General features: G+C 37.1%; 1 protein-coding gene across 5 annotated transcripts; it reads right to left on the bottom strand.

The window, feature by feature from the left end:
* Nucleotides 1-268: 268 nt before the first annotated feature.
* On the bottom strand, nucleotides 269-15,869 carry LOC140941039 (uncharacterized). Of its 5 annotated transcripts, none has more exons than XM_073389992.1 (6): nucleotides 15,802-15,869; nucleotides 5,240-5,320; nucleotides 4,443-4,694; nucleotides 3,830-3,955; nucleotides 3,296-3,463; nucleotides 269-3,042 (listed from the first exon to the last, which is right to left on the bottom strand). In XM_073389992.1, the coding sequence occupies exons 1-6, from the start codon at nucleotides 15,832-15,834 to the stop codon at nucleotides 2,953-2,955; spliced, it is 750 nt and encodes a 249-aa protein (XP_073246093.1). In that variant the 5' UTR covers nucleotides 15,835-15,869; the 3' UTR covers nucleotides 269-2,952. The 5 variants fall into 5 exon arrangements, with proteins under 5 accessions (XP_073246093.1, XP_073246090.1, XP_073246089.1 ...); XM_073389989.1 differs by lacking the exon at nucleotides 15,802-15,869 and adding an exon at nucleotides 12,181-12,246; XM_073389988.1 differs by lacking the exon at nucleotides 15,802-15,869 and adding an exon at nucleotides 6,579-6,862.
* Between the last annotated feature and the right edge of the window lie 517 nt (nucleotides 15,870-16,386).

Genomic DNA, 16,386 nt, shown 5'->3' on the forward strand with positions numbered 1-16,386 from the left:
TGCATTTATGTTGCCATGCATATCTGCACTGGTAACTGCTGTGTATTAGCTGTCATAGAAATCTTCTGGGTATTAGTTACCATGCATAATAATTTCAAACTGCACCTTCCTTAATTGTTATGTACATTATAATACATTCTGTAAGTGCAGAAGTTGCCATGTGCTTGCAACTCAGGTTTATTGCCATTTGCATGCCCCTACTGTAAGGATGAGTCAGTTCAAAATACATACATGTATTGCAAGGACGCTTTTAAATCAACCACCATCATTGTCCAAATATAGATTACTTCCATAATCATTGATTCTTTTATTATACTTTATCAAGTGCATAATTTTACTATACAAATGAGAACATCTCAACAAAAAATAATATTAATGCATAGCATCAGAGATTCTATAAATTATATCTAAAACAGATAATAAATAGATGTCCATTGCAGACAACAAGGCCTTCATTTCTATAATATAATATCTCTTAACATAACCTATTCAGGGCCTGTTCATCCATTAAGCTGTTGTTTAAAATCCATCACCCCCTTGTCTTCAATGGATAAGAAGATTATAGTGTTAATGATTGGTCAAGAGTGGCTTTGAGCTCTTAACCATTTGAATAGGTGCATGAAAAAGGCCCCCAAAGAGTGACCAATACTCCATTTCTCCTCACCCTTACACTGCTCAATCAATCATAGAGGTCAAAAGAAAAAAGAAAATGATCAAGAATGAAAAGAGTCTTGTTTTATACAACAAATTCTCCCAAACCAAACATTATCATAGGAAATGTATGAGAGAACAATGTGCTGGGTCATAATATAAATCCTGAAATTGAGAATTAAGTTAATTTACAGTTATGTGACTTTGATCTCATGCTGGATTTTCTCTTTTCTTTTGAAACCTATGGTAGGTTAAGTAAAAGGAGAATGCAGCAGTTGGTCCAAAAATCACTTACAGCGAGGAGCCCAAAATTGTGACCTCCTTTAATAATTACACATTCTTTCATGAAGGCATTGATCAACCAATCAGAAGTTGAGGACAGTTTCGACAGTTTTTAACAGGCTTCTGATTGGATTAAATCTACACGAAAGAATGTGAATAAATTAAAAGCGGTAACTCTTTTGGGCTCCTTGCTGTAAGAGAGCTTTTTCCAGACACCCTTTCATTTGCCACTGGAGTAAGTTAACTTTCCAAAAGACTTCTGGGAGTGTTACTCAGGACAAGGATAAAAAATTAGCCTATAGCTGATGGGTGCTTCCCCAGTAACCATTCCAGAAACAACTGTGGGATGCGCGCATTTCAGCTGCAGTTCCGTTCTTGCTTCTAAAGTGGTGAATTTGTGGATAATAACAGAACAGTTTGAGTCACCTTCGTCATGCCAGCAATTGGTTACCCGGAGAGAGACTGGTGACATCCATAAATGATCAGATAAAATAATATTTTTATTATTTGTTGGAATTTGTTGACCTCGGGATTACTGCAGTCAAAATGAAAGATTTATCTACAGTCTCCTGGTAAACAAGCCCTTGCTGCCCAAGCAAGGAGCCTGAAGACACCGAGAACAACATTGGTTTTAATACTTATTTAGATAACAAGTGTAACCTTGCACATCTGACAACTAATATAATTATACCTTTTTCGATGATGAGTTCACATCTATTAATTACAATAAATAAATATTTCAAATTATTAATGCTACATAAGCACTAATTGTTCCCTGTGTTTTAGTGGACAGGGAAACTTCGTATTTTCTTTACAGTGTACCTACTATGTAGTTTTTCATTTCATTTCATCTAGGTTCTAAAAATACATGAACATAGCCCCCCTGCCCCCATTCCCACATCTCCTTTAACCTTTTTTGGCCCACTTGATCACTTCCTATTGCTAATAACTTTCTAATTTAGCAATTATACTGAATAATTATTTAGTATAGGCAAATATTAATCCATCTAGCACATGAGTGAATGTTTGCTAAATATGAATGATTCTCATCTATAATGCTGCCATGTCTCTTGGAAAATATTCAAGCTACACTGTATGTAAAGGTACCATGATTTGAAAGAAATTCTACTGCTGCTATTAGACTACTCTCACCCTGCATAACTCCTTGAGGCTTTACTCTTTCACTCCCGAAAGCCAAAAATTGAAAAGAATTTCCAAAATCCATTGAATTACATGTAGAGTTACTTTTACTGCCTTCTACTGACTAATGGGTATAATTTTGGCACCTACGATTGTGTCAATATTTTTTATGTTTATTGGCATCATGAAGGTTCATTATGTCATGGTAGCTGAATTTGCTTACTATTGTAATTTTTGTAATTTGTTTACTCACGAAGCCCTTAGGAGTAAGCATGTCCATGCATTCCAGATCGAATTGGAATTTCAAAGTGTTGGTTTTTAAGGAGAGGGGAAGACTGGAGTACCCAGAGAAAAACCTCACGGAGCATAGGAGAGAACCAACAACGAACTAAACTCACATATGGCATCGATGCCAGGATTTGAACCCAAGCCACAATGGTGGGAGGCGAGTGCTCTCACCATTGCCCCACCCTTGCTCCCCTGTAGTACAGTAAAGCTTTACTCAACGGCATTAAAGGCTGGTCTTCATAGAAGCCCAATGTCTATGTCAATGACATAGTTATACTTTACACTTTTAATATTAACAAAAGATTGTCAAGTACTTTAGAATAAAAATGGGCTATAAAAACATGATGTTTTAATGACAGCATGTTGCCATTATGAAGTCTAAGTGCTCTGAGAGTGGTAAAATGTCCTTTTTCTTTACACTATTGCTTATACCAATCTTGTTACAAAAGTGACATGCTTGCATTGAAATATCATGCATTTATCTCTCATTTACATATGTTTTTTATAATAACTTAATTCTCTAAACCTTAAGAAAAATCCTAATGTTCCAGGATGTCTCAACAAGCAATAACGGGGATGATAAAAGGCAATTCAAGTCATTTTATCATCTACCTCCACATCTCCTCCATAAAGCAGACTCGGTGGTGCAGTGTAATGGTTTGCTCCTCGAGTAAGGATACCCTAAAGAAGTAGAATTTGTTAAAATGTCAAGATTTATTGATGCAAAAAGACTTACAAATATAAAGACAATCAAACCCTTTAAAGCATAAACAAGAAGCCATCTTTCTTCTTGGTGAGGTGAACAATAGTTGAAGTTTGATTTTGAAAGAATTTAATTGTGAATGAATATAATAATTATTGTGAATGAATTTTCCTAAATTCACCTATTCATGAATTCACAGCAGTGAAGGGGGTAATTAATGTCAAAACTTACTCTTCTTTGTTGTTCCTGTCTCAATCTCCGCTGTGCTGCTGATGGTGGCACACTAACTGGGTAGATGATTTGTAGTTGGGGACATGATGTGTGCAGAGGGCGTGGATCAGAGTGACGCCGTAGCTGTCTTGACCTTTCTTGACACATCTGTCCCTTGTAAATGTCAACCTTTAATGGTAATAATATTAAAACACTCTTCATTAGCGAATCTCACTTATTTTAAAATTATCTTCTACAAACATCCAAAAATCAGGTACAAAAATGTACTGTGGTCTTTTATTGTTACTGTAGTTCCATTCATGTAAGTATATACAGTGGAATCCCGCCTTAAAGCCACCACGGCCACTTTTTTTTTGGCCCCCCACAAAAACGACCATACATTTTCTCGTAAAGAAATCCTTGTTAATATGGTCACCTCAATATTATGGTCTAATTTTTTTGGCCCATTGGTAACCAGATTAATGGGGTTCCACTGTATTTAAACAAAATAAAAACTAGAAGTAAATTTTTTATTAAGAAGAATAATTTATTAACCTCTTGGGTAAGTGTGGCAATGATTTCTTGTGCATCTTTCAACTGCTGTTGAAGATAATCTTTTTCAGACTGTGCCCGTTCCCGGTCCCTTCTCTCAATTGAAAAATCTTCCTTATACAATTGAATCTGCAATGAAATGATTTTTACTTATAGTTAAATATGAAATACACAGTATACACTGTATACAAGTAAGTGACTTAGTTTTTTAACACAGTGACATCAGAAAAACACTATCAAAAGGTCATACAATGTGTTTGAAACCCCAGTGATATTAAAAAGGCATTACATACATGTATTATCGATTGTTCTGTTAAGTTAGAAAATGATAATTCACATTTTCCATGACACCTGGGATCTACAAATAATTATCCTTGTCATGAAAGATATTATTCATCGTGGTCCAGTGAGTATGTGTCTAAAAGGTTTGTTCTTATCGTTTGTCTTACATGATAGTCACTAATAGTCCCGCTCAGCAAATTGACACAATCACCAGTGACAGTACCTTGTCAAAGCATCACAATCAACAACTAAGTGACTACATGTATCATGAGAAAAAAGATAAAAGTGCACACTTTATAGATGATCTGGAGAATGTCTATAATTCACTGCATACCTGTTGTTTGAATATTTCATAATCATCCACATCAAAATCTGAAGGGGCAGAACTGCCTTCTCCTTGATACAAAAGACTTAGGGTGGTCGCAAGCCTATCAACTTCAGCTCCAAGTGCAAGGACTTGCGTTTGTGCGTTTGAAAGTTTTTCTTTAGTCACTTCCAGCTCATTCTGAAGGCTTTCATTTTTCATCTCATATTGCCGCTTTAAATTATCATAGTCTTCTTTCCATTTTCTGTTAACTTCAATGACCTTTAAAAAAATATAAATAGATAATAATTATATGGATGGTTATTTCACAAGCTAGTTCTTAGAAGGATTTCAAAAGAAATGGAGTTCATAATTACAACATTGTCAAGATAATTTGCATATAATACCCAGAATAAAACTTTTTTACAGTAGAACCTCAAAAACTCGAACTCAGATAATTCAAATTCCCTGCTAACTTGAACTAAATTTCCTTTCCCTTGACGAAAATTTTCACTTAAATTTCCCCTGATAACTTGAACTCCCTGCTAACTCAAACTGCTTCGTGTATCCTTTCAGAGTTTGATTTACCTGGGTTCTACTGTAGAACTATAGCTAAATCTGATTTCCTGTTATTAGTGTCATGTGAATATTAATATTAATATTAATTGTCTAACTGAAAGCATTGATTCTTAAAGAGAAGTTAGCTGCTGATCATGCTGAGGGTCAAAGGCTTAATTTGAGAACTAAGAACAGCTAGTTATAGGTCTCCAGTGAAAAACATACTGCTTACAGTGTGTATTTTAGCAATCATAATATTCCTCTCTCACCTCGTTCAGCTGCCACTCTAAAGAATTATCACCGTTGCTTTCCCTCGGTGGTCTTGAAACATCCCTTAAATTAGGCACCTCCTAATATGAAAGAAAAAATGCTAAATATTTAATAATATGGTAGAAAAAAACTGCACCATTTGGAAGGACCTACTGCGTACTGAATATCAGTTACCGGTCATTTCAATACAAGTTTATTCAGTCAAGGCATAAATAGTTGCACACACTTGGCTTAAAGAACGAAGAATAGTCACCCAAATTGTTTTTTAGCTTGCTCACGGGTAAACCACACTTGACGTGAATAAAATTTTTTGTGCAGTTCGTAACAAAACGACTTGTATCAAAATGACTTTGTATCGAAATAGCTGGTTTCCCTTATCTCATAGCTTGCCCTGCCATGTTTGTGTAGCAGATGGTGCAGATTGGGTTCAAATTATATGACAAGTGAAAGTCATGCATGTCAATGTGACAAAATATAAAAAATATTATCATGAAAAAGATTTGCACCTGAAGTAACTGAGACATTTTGAAAAAGCATCTGAACATTACGCTCACTTTGGACAGGTTTGTCTGTTATAAGATTCTTGAAGTAATCAATGCACTAATCAGTTCCTTTGAGTCAAACTACCCAATTATGGGAATATACAAGATAATTCCAGAAACTCATGTACCTTTCTGATAATACTGCACGTGATTTAGTATCTGTACTGACGGGTTTTTTTGCTGTAAGGGTGTGAGTATATCCGCATTTAATTTTAGCACTTAGTCTCCGAGATTCGTGTCACACCTAAAACGGCGATTTGTTTTGTTTGTTCGCTTTTTTCCCCACGAACAAACCCCCGTTACACCCTGGTACCGCCCGAATAATCTAATCCTTGCACATGACTGCCATTTTCACGTGAAACCTTGAAATATCGAGCGCTAAAGGAAAAGTTTCGTTTCGCCTTTTCGAAGGAACACGCCAAAAAAGTCGTGTTTCCTTTCCAAAATACCACCTTTAGAAATTACAAAGTAAGGTGTGACAATTAAAGCTTGGCTTAAATTAACATTAGTTTGCAAGGAGTGACCTGGTCCGGTCTATTACATGTTCTAAACAATCGCAGATTTCTGTCTTTTTACCGAAGTAAGTAAAGCCGATGACACCAGTTACAAATATAAATATTATCGAAAGCGACTGAACAGTCTGCCCTATGTCTCCCTTACATATGAAAGAAAACATAGCTGTGCTGTGTGCCTCACTGATTTACGCAACAAGCTTCGTACAGGGAATGCACACGCCGAGTAAAATGGAGCATCTCAGAAATCTGTATCCTTCTATAATTCTTGGTTATCTTCATACCTCGCCATCTCTTTTCCTTCCTTTTTCTGCTTCCCTTAAAAGCTTTCTTATTCTCGCTTGTTCTTTTTGTAATCGTAAAAGCAATGCCCTCTTCTCTCCCAAAGTTTTTACTAAAGAACGTTGTAGCTCCTGGCATTGCTCACATCGATACGTTTCGTTCGTTAGCAGACTGGTCATTTTCCAGTAGCAAATTCCACTCGAATTCAACTTTCCGTGGTAAAAGACTTGACGGGCAAAATAAAAGTAAACGGTTATTATATAAACAAGATCCGAAATCCCCTGGCTTGTTGTCAGTGTGTTGTGTAACGCATCCAAATTTAGAGATGCAGAAATACATGCGAACACCCTCGAATAATACTACGTCATAATGACAGCTAATGACGCAAACGGTTGAACGTAACGACCAAAAGTCACATACATATCGAAAGCCTTTAAAATACTTTAATGATCCATGAAAAGTTTGGTTCCTTGGTGATAATAAATAAAACGTTCAAAGTTTATTCTTTCCGAAATAAGGCTAATCTAATTCTTGTTTCCTGCTAGTGGAACAATTTTATTAATTAACGACCGCGTTCGCAGGGAAAAAACCTCACTTGAGTAATTGCAGCAGGGGGTTTCATAATTTTTGCCCTAGAATCATGTAGAATGATCGTAGTTTTCGGTTATAATTTAAATATTGTAAATATTTTCTTATCAACAGAGGAGAAACTAATCTTAAGAATATATGTTGAGAAGGAAATTTGTTATTTGAGTAGGAATTGTGCAGTTCCGTCTCAGGGTCCTTGCAACAGAGACAGCAGATATTTCGAAATACCCGAGTAAGTCACGGCGGATATATGACCCCATTCATGCGTGCATAACTATGAGTACTATGCTCCAACCAAATTACCCGAATTTTTTTAACTTAACCTGCGTTGCGTCAGCTACTTCAGTTTAAACTTGCCCATTGCAAGCTAAAAGAGTGGAAAGTATGCACACTCATTTTAGAGAGGAGCTTTAGTGAACAGTTGTTCCCAGGGAAGAGGGTCCTCCTTGAAACTCCTATGATAACGACCAATTGCCAATCTTACTACGTTAGGTATGCAATACAAACTAACTATACCGTATTTTCTAGGTTTGACTGCCAGGCCCCAAATAAAAAGAATTTATAAGGAAGAAATTTTAAATAAGCCTCTCAAGCATATAACTCGGAACTTTAGGTGTGATTTGTATCAAGGAACAAGCCTTAGGCAGAAAATAAGTGAAAATTCCTGGACAACAGACTCGAAAAAGCCAGAATTACGACACACAGGGCGTTTAATTGTTATTTGACATGATTTGAAACGGTCACCACTTTCGGTCATGCTGTTCTTCTTTTGTTACGTGTCGCGCGGGCGTATCCTTGCCAGCGCCCAAATGAGTATTGATTGGAAGTTTCTGATCTAGGATGCAGAATGGGGTATGCATATTCGAGACGTTTCATGAGGTATAAAGCACAGCAGTTTTTCAATATCACTGGTGAAAAATAAATCACATAAATCTAAGACACAGGGCTTCAAATGTTGGTTAATATTAGACAACAAAACAGTCGGTTTTTTTCTCAAAATCAGTAAAGAAATCGGTAAAGCGTGGCGTAAGAGTCTTATGCGTGCGAAGCGCGCGAGCCTCACACGTTTTCAGCCTCGTTGCAGACCTTTTGTTTGACTGCTCCCGCGTACTTGAATACGCAAAAATGCGGACTGTTTTGCAGTCTAGGTTAATATTGGCCAATGAATCTTGAAATGGGAACTGTGGATATCATTTTCAGTTGAACGCAAAATCCTTCAACAAACGGGTTAAATTTTGGGAAAATTTCGCTGTATTAACTGATGACCTAAGAGGATTAAGAAGTTCATTCCCCCTCAGCTGTATAAAACCAAATCTGTGCATTTCTCTCCCCCACCGACGCAACACCAAGAACAATAAGCTTCTTTGCATGACCATACATACAGTATTGCAAAAGCTATTTTGAGAAGAAGAATTAAAATTTCATCATATCACAATTAAGTTACTTTGGTAATATTTTGTAAGGAAGATAAAGGCAAGCTGGAATATATTTCATGAATTGTATATTGGTAAGTATTGTAATTAGATGAGTTCATGATGTTCATCAGTTCACTGATCAAAACGCAGACAGGTAACTGGCTAATATTTGAAATCACAGCCAACTTTATAAAAATTCTTCCTAGTCAACGAGTATGTAGGACAACAAAAAGGAAAGTGAACTTGGTCTTATTTAGACTGGATCCTCAAAGAGGGCAGCGTCTATCATCTCTGGTAGTTTGATTATGTCGACCTACAGTCTCAGTCAAAATTGTTGGAACACTTTGGCAGGGGCACCCAACGAGAATATAGTTAAAAACCACTAAAAAATAGCATTTTTAAACGTATTTTAGTATTTAACGGTAGATATAGGCATATTTTTATCCCCTAAAAATTTTTCATCTGTTCAGATTTCTTAGCTGAAAGTCTAGTGATCCGAAAATTATAGGGATCAAAATTTAAAAATTTCAGGCAGAAATAAGGCTCCCGAAAATTCTAGGTGACCTTTTTAGGGTAAAATTCCGCCAAAAATGGGCAATCACACCATTTTTTAGATGTTCGAAAATCCTAGGAGAGGCAGTCAAGCAAGAAATTTTACAAAAAATGTTCCGAAAGTTCTAGATCTCAAATCGTCTTCCGAACAGATATTTTCCGGAAATTGACGTTGGGTGCCCATTCTTTGGGCTCTGTGGCTCTCCTTGTCCCCTCAATGTTGATGTACAAGGTTTGGTGACTGAACAGCGATAAACAACTTTGAGAGGGACAAGGGGAGCACGAGAAGGAAAAAAAAACAGCGTTTGGTCTAAGTGTCCCAACTATTTTTATCTGAGACTGTAGTTCTATCATTAGTTTGTGATTGCTTATATTCGAAAGTTTACTGATGCTCTTCTCTCAGCTGTTCCTCTTGTTGTCTAGGTAATTAGAAGTGGTATGATCGATTTATAAAAATGATCTATAAAGTTCTAGTTTTTGAGAATGTTGAAAGGTGTTTTGCCAATAAGATATAGACCTCTCTCATACTGGCGGCCTAATATTATATTCTTCTATATATGTTATGTGAACAATTCTTGCAAGGACCACTTGGACAAACAGCAGCGAGGGAAAGCCGGATATGGTCGTAGATCAGTAATACAAAATAACACTTAAAATTGAAGGCAATGCTGATCGGACAGCTATAGCTAAAGGTTACACATTTATTTGCCCGCTATTTCGACTAGCCCCTGATGAAGACTAGTTTTGTCAAGTCGAAATATTGGGCAAATAATTTTGTAACGTTTTGCTGTCCGATCAGCCCTGCCTTCAATTTTAGGCATTCTTCTATATGTATGACAATTAGCCTTTCTGACCTCGTTTGATAGTAAGAATTCTTTTGTGTTTTGCGCCTAAACTCTTGATTCATTAAACTTTTCCAGAACTTTTTCTCTTCAGAGCAGTTTCTTTCAGAGAGATTACTCCTTCGCGGTTTATCTCTTAATTTTGAAGTTCTGGTGGCTACAGCCTACAGAGTCATGACGTTCCAGACCATTAAGTTTAGTATTCGATTACAAACCGGCTCGACTAGTTTCAAACGGCGTTTTTCGGCAGCAACATGGAATACAATAACCCCAGTCATGCTTTACGGGTTTTCGTGGCTTGTGGAAGATGATGCTTTTGAATTCTCTTATTTTTAGTAAACGTTTTTTCTGTTCCACTGTCTGGGCAGGCACCTCAAAGCAAAATCTACAGAAGTTGCAATTAGTGCTAAACTTCGCCGCCCGCGTATTAACAGATACCAAAAAGTTTGATCACATCTCGCCTGTTCTTCGGGAATTAGGGTGGCCCTCCATCAAAGATCAGCTATTAGTCCGTGATACTACCCAAGTATACAAAATTGTTAATGGCCTCCGCCCGTTGTACCTGAGTAGTAAACTCAGTAAGCGATCAGATACACGACACTTCAACACGAGGAAAAGGGACAATCTAAATCTCCCTCTATGCAGAACAATTACAGCGCAACGGTCATTTTGCGGTCTCTCTGACCGCAGACACTAAAAATAGCCCGTCACTATGAACCTATATTAAAGAGGAGCATCAAACGCGAATTGCGGGTGCAGACCCCATGCGTTAAATAGTTAATATTTGATTTAGTTTAGACCTCCAAACAGATAACGTAAATTGTACGCGCAGAGTTTAGGCTTTTAGTTTTGTACCAAGATTGTAATCAATTTAAGCCTTTTCTTCTTATCCCCTTCTTTTGCGCATTTGTAAATTAACTTCAGAATAGCTTTTTAGGAGAGTTAATAAAAATTATTGTATTGTGTTGTATTGGTTTGAGTCCCGGCAAAGTTGTGCTCTCTTCCTCCACCCCGACCACAGCTCCCTTTTTCTCGGGTCTCGTGTTTTTCTGCGGGACGAGCGGGACACGAGTATTCATTTTCCTTTTGTCACGAAGTATTCACGATCATAAGTTTTCAGTCATCAAGCAAGTTATTTCCTTGACAGTTTTTTTCTAGGTGGTGTCTATAGGAAAACTTGGTAGCTTTCTTACCTAGTCAAGTTTTCCAAGCTGTATAATTGAAAACTAACCAGGCTTTACATTCATAAATAAAACCCAGACACAGTTCTTCTTTCTCTGAGCGTTCTGAAGTGCACTGAACCTAAAACTAAGACTTTGCCTCATTTCGATGACGAAAATTTTAAACCATAAGCTACTATAGTTGGGTAAAACGTTTTTAAATTTCATTTTTCAAACTGTCTAAAAATAGTACGAGGCGATACATGCAGTTATTTTGGCAGAGCTGGAAACGATTTCACTAGTCATGCAAAGCTAAGAAGAAATAGCCGAATTACTACCTAACAACACTGTATTCTGAAACATAGCAAGAATAGCAAAAATGTCCTGACCCAACGGATGAATAACAAATAAACCCCACTCCCTTCATGAACTGAAAACGTACCAGGGGATAGGCAGATGTTATGATGTTATGAAGATGTGAACATTAAAAAGATCGAGGTAAGCATAGTTTTGCTTTGATATATTTAGCATGTTTAGAATGACTATAAAACAATTTAGTGATTGGATCCGGCTTTCTCATGATATGAAGAGTTTCGAAAATCGAGGAGGGTGTTTGATATATATATATTTGGAGGCCTTCCTTGGTCTCCCTCTTCGATCTGCATAATTCTTCATATCGAACGAAAGCCGAACTTCCAATAATTGCTAATAAACAATTTGTGTTTAGACTAGTAGGTCTATTAGAGTCGACTTAAAGTTGTTCGAAGCCTCGGAGCTTTGTAAGTTACACAAACAATTGAAGAGAAAAGTCATTTCAGCCTCCTACGTCAAATTCAGCTAAATACTAGTCTCGTCCGCCGAAGTTGTAATTTCTACGCCTCCGCAATCTTCAAATTTAGCAACTAACTATCGTTTTTTATAAGCAGTACAGTTTTGCGAGGGCGACATAACAACAAAGACAGATTCTCGAGATTTGCAAAACCACACGGTTTGCGTACCACAGTTTAAGCCGTTAAAGATATTTCGCATCAATAAACTTGAATGTACCTTAGTATGAAGTCGCAACCATTCATGAATCTTTTCAGAGTGAGCCGACATGACTGATGTTGGATCGACCGATATATGAAGTGTTCCGCCGTAAAACCTAAACCCGACTATAATCTAGTGCCAATAACCAGTATAGCTGCATAGCTTTTAAACTTAATCAAATTAATTCGTTTATTACGCCACTGCAAAACTGAGTTCCTCAGGAAAGGAAAACGGTGAGCTCACTCTTCCTGAGGGCTCACGTATTCCTTGTACTAATGACCAGCTATTGCATGCCGTATCTATGCCGTCAAACATGATTTTCTTGTCTGCAACCTAACCGTACGGACGTCCTCAGGACTTCCCGAATATTAAGTCCCCGCTATGTATATACAGGAAAAAATCTTCACTATTTTGGCCGATTTCTCTTCAGTTCGCCATCCTCTTTAATTGAACCGAAAGAACATACATGTAATGCCTCTAAAGTTCTCTTTGTTTAATCGTGACAACGCGATTGGTCGCTTGCGAACTGGCGTTGACCTTACCTGCGATTAAGTAGATGTTTTTAGGAGCAGATGTAGTAATGGATTTGTTAAACCTAGTCCATTAAGGACTTTTACGTCACAGAGAAGAGGAAATATTGTTTCCTCGACGTGACATCCTTGTGCTTCCATATACCTTAACTTCCGTTTCCTGTGGCTTGTAAATATAGATAATCTATAAACCCATTCGTTAATCGTATTTTTCGCCTTGCATTTTAATGAAACAGAACTCGACAGAAGGTTTACTGAACTAGCTTCTGTTTAGTAATGATGGACCTTATGCTTCATCTTCACTAAAACCTTACTCTATCAAAAAAAAAAAAGTTTCATAAAAGAAAAGCAGAAAAAAATATTTTATATATATTGTTCAGTGTGGAGCAATTTTGTGCTACTGAGCATAAGATGGGGCTAATACTGTGAGTTGAGACAAGTTGTCATAGTAATTGAACTAATAACTAAATATTCGACGAAAAGCATTAATTTAAATTTGGAAATGTGCTCAACTACCCTTAGCCAAGGGCTACCCGATGCCAAAAGCTTTGCCAGAAAGAAACCTTGACTCCCAGGGTAGTGCTCAACTGGTCTAGCTCTGATCTATGTTAGAAGTGTTAAAACTCCGGATCTTCCGGCTCTGAGCAACTGATTGCTACACATGATGTTGGAATATCAGAAGTTTTTATCTTTTTACGATATCATAATCATATTCATGCCTTTTTTTATTCATTTAATATTCATTATAATTACTTTTGCTTTAGCGTTACTCCCGTTGTGTCTCAAAGAGAAAATAACCACTGGTACATCATGCTGAGTATACAACTACTGGTCTTGGTCTTCCCCTTCCGCAAACAGGAAGTCCACAGTCGAAGGCGGAAGTCGCTTCTATTAGATTCAGAATCTTGTTTATTTCGTTTGCGTCAAACGTATTTCGTGCGCTTCATTCTTTTTAAATTTTTTATTTTAACCTAAAAATAATAGATTTGGAGTTCCATTAAGCTTGTGCCACAATTTCAAATCATAGCCAATATGAGCGCTTTTCAAGAAAACCTGTCGCTGCGGGAGATTTTACGTCTCAGAAGGAACGCAAAAACACGGGTTTGATCAGTTAAAGTCTCTTGCGTATAGCTACAACGCCAGAAGAACTGTATCTTTTCGTCAAACCCCCTAAAGAAAAAAAAAACTCGAAAAAAAGGACTTTTCTCAATCAATTTGCCACCAAACCAGAGAAGGAACCTCTCATGTGATCAACTTTGTCCTGAATACCTCGCTTGACGCTGTAGTATGCATATATGTATCTGTTTCTGTATGCATGTTTCTGACATTTTTTCTGATTTCGGGGTGATTTTGAGTCAATTGCAACTTATTCTTGACCATCCCTTTTCACACCCCAGCTTCGTTTGCAACGGCACCGTTGATTATATAGAAGATGTAGTTTGGGATCATGTCGTCTCTAAATCTAGTTTCACGGGAACAAAACAAACCCAAAAAACTGTTGCAGATTGAGGAGGTGTCGCGGATTTCTAGGCTTATATAATTTAAAAAAGAAAATGTCCAACGTCATGTCTCTTTTAAAAATGCCATAATGACTTATTGTTCCCTGCTTTAAGTCAACAACTGGCGGCGATTTACATTCATTTAGGCACGGATCTACAACAATATGGAATAGACTCCCTGAGGAACTAAGGTCTACGACATTCTTTAAGGAGGTTCAAATTCAAAAAGCGACAAATTTCGCTCCAGCAGATATGATAATACAAGTAATGGGGAGTTGAATTCTTTTTCTCATGCTTCTGTATTTCCTCTCATGTTTTCTTTTCTTTTTTCTATTTCCCTTCTTTCAGGATAATTATTACTATAATATTTTTTTCTCTTTTTAGGAGACATCAGCTTTTACAGCTACTCTGTAAATCTGAGGTTTAAATAAAAAGTGATCTTATGTTTATGTTATGATATAAGGCTTCAGTACGAAACGTCTGCTCATATGTTAAGCGTTTCAAATAATATTTTTCAAAGAGCAAACAATAACTCGACATGTCCCTCCAGCCATACGTTCATGCACCAGTTCAAAAACGTTGAAAAGGGACGGTTTTCAGTTTAAGATGGACACTCTGAGATAATTTAATTCATGCATCTTAGGAATGCATGTATCTTACGAGTCGAAAACGATGAAAATTGGGTTATGAATTTATCAAAATCAAGAGAAAATAAAAAATGTAAATTGAACAGGAAGTCTTCGTCAGTTTTCTTGTTCTAGTTGCCTTGAATCAAGTTTTTGTCGCTCAAACAGATTGGTTATATCTTCAGTTTTGTGCTTAATGTTCGAGTTCGAGTGAATGAAAAAATAATATCAACAACAACAACAAAAAAAGAACAAATGCGAATAACTATTTCAAAGTTTTGCAGCCCACGGAGCTAAATTAGGCTAAGATAAAATAATAACAGTATCTAAAACAGTGATTAATTACCGGACGCGCTGAAAATTCTACGGCTTCAGTGAAACAAAAAAACTTCTTCAATGCCGTTTTGGAGGAAGAGCATTGTGCCGATAGATATGGGGTGAAGAACACTAACGGCAAAAAATGAACGCAGACGGTTATAGGTGAATCCTATTTCAAAACTTTATTTTTTTAGGAGTGTCGAAGTTAACTATGAAACTTCTATGTGGCGCGCTGACTAGAATTGAGATCTTGAGTAAAATGCTCTGCAATCTTTATCATGCACTAAAGCCTTCATTACATTGCCTTGACATATAAAGGCCATTTTTGCATAAATGAGGTGTTTGTGCATTGTCAGGCCCTAGTAGTCTCATGTGAAAAACCGTTTATGTAAAGGTGACTGATTTATTAATACCACGGCTGCTGGGTTTGCTTAGTAAGAAAGGACTTGCCCATTCTGTGCTCTAAGTCACTGGAATTTCATTCAGCTAAAGCCGTACTCAATTACTAAAAGGTTTCTACTGCCATCAGTAGTGACAAACTGAGCAAACATCGTTTTATCTACTTAAAACATCCGATTATGACAATTGAGGTCTTCTCCGTAAAAAATCACAATTTAACTTTGACTTGGTTCACTGAAATCAGTAAATGGCATAAATAGTTTTTACCTTACGGTTGTTGCCGCTCTCAGCATATGCCATTCTGAAGGCTGCTCATTTGCAATAAATCTTACGATAGCAGTCGGTCCTCTATGGCTGCAAGCTGCAGTACACAATCAGGCCAGCTTTCTATACACGTTCAAATTATTCGAGTGAAATCCTGTAGCAATTTTCCGGTCAACTTCCTTTGATCGCGGGCTCACTTCCGTTGTCGATCTAATTCATGGAAGGTCGTTTCCTTTGATGACTATTATATAGCCTCAATCAAGACATCACAAGTTAGAGGCTATCTTTTAAGGACTAAATGTGATCAACATCTCACAAAACTTCGGTTACTGCCGTGTAATGTGCAGTTCTGTTCTATTTGAGTAAGCTGTTTCACCGGACAGTACAAGTATGGCGGAAGCCCTGGTCGAGCCGGATCTCGATCTTACGGCTTCCTGTTTAGTCCTGTATTCTGCTCTCATCGTTTCAGCCTAGTATGGTTACGATATGCTTATAGCTCCTTCGGAGACAGTGAGTGTATAAAACAGCCTACTTGTACCGGTTCAGAAATAGCATACAAAGCAGCGAAAATATCGCGTGATTATATTT

Source organism: Porites lutea, chromosome 6, assembly GCF_958299795.1.
Source record: "Porites lutea chromosome 6, jaPorLute2.1, whole genome shotgun sequence".
Taxonomy (NCBI): domain Eukaryota; kingdom Metazoa; phylum Cnidaria; class Anthozoa; order Scleractinia; family Poritidae; genus Porites; species Porites lutea.

Coding starts and splice junctions, on each gene's coding strand:
- LOC140941039 (XM_073389988.1), bottom strand. CDS start 6,755: ATGACCAGTCTGCTAACGAACGAAACGTATCGATGTGAGCAATGCCAG. Junction 4,695..5,239: donor TAGAGTGGCAGCTGAACGAG/GTGAGAGAGGAA, acceptor ATTTTTTTAAAG/GTCATTGAAGTTAACAGAAA. Junction 3,464..3,829: donor TTGCCACACTTACCCAAGAG/GTTAATAAATTA, acceptor TTACCATTAAAG/GTTGACATTTACAAGGGACA.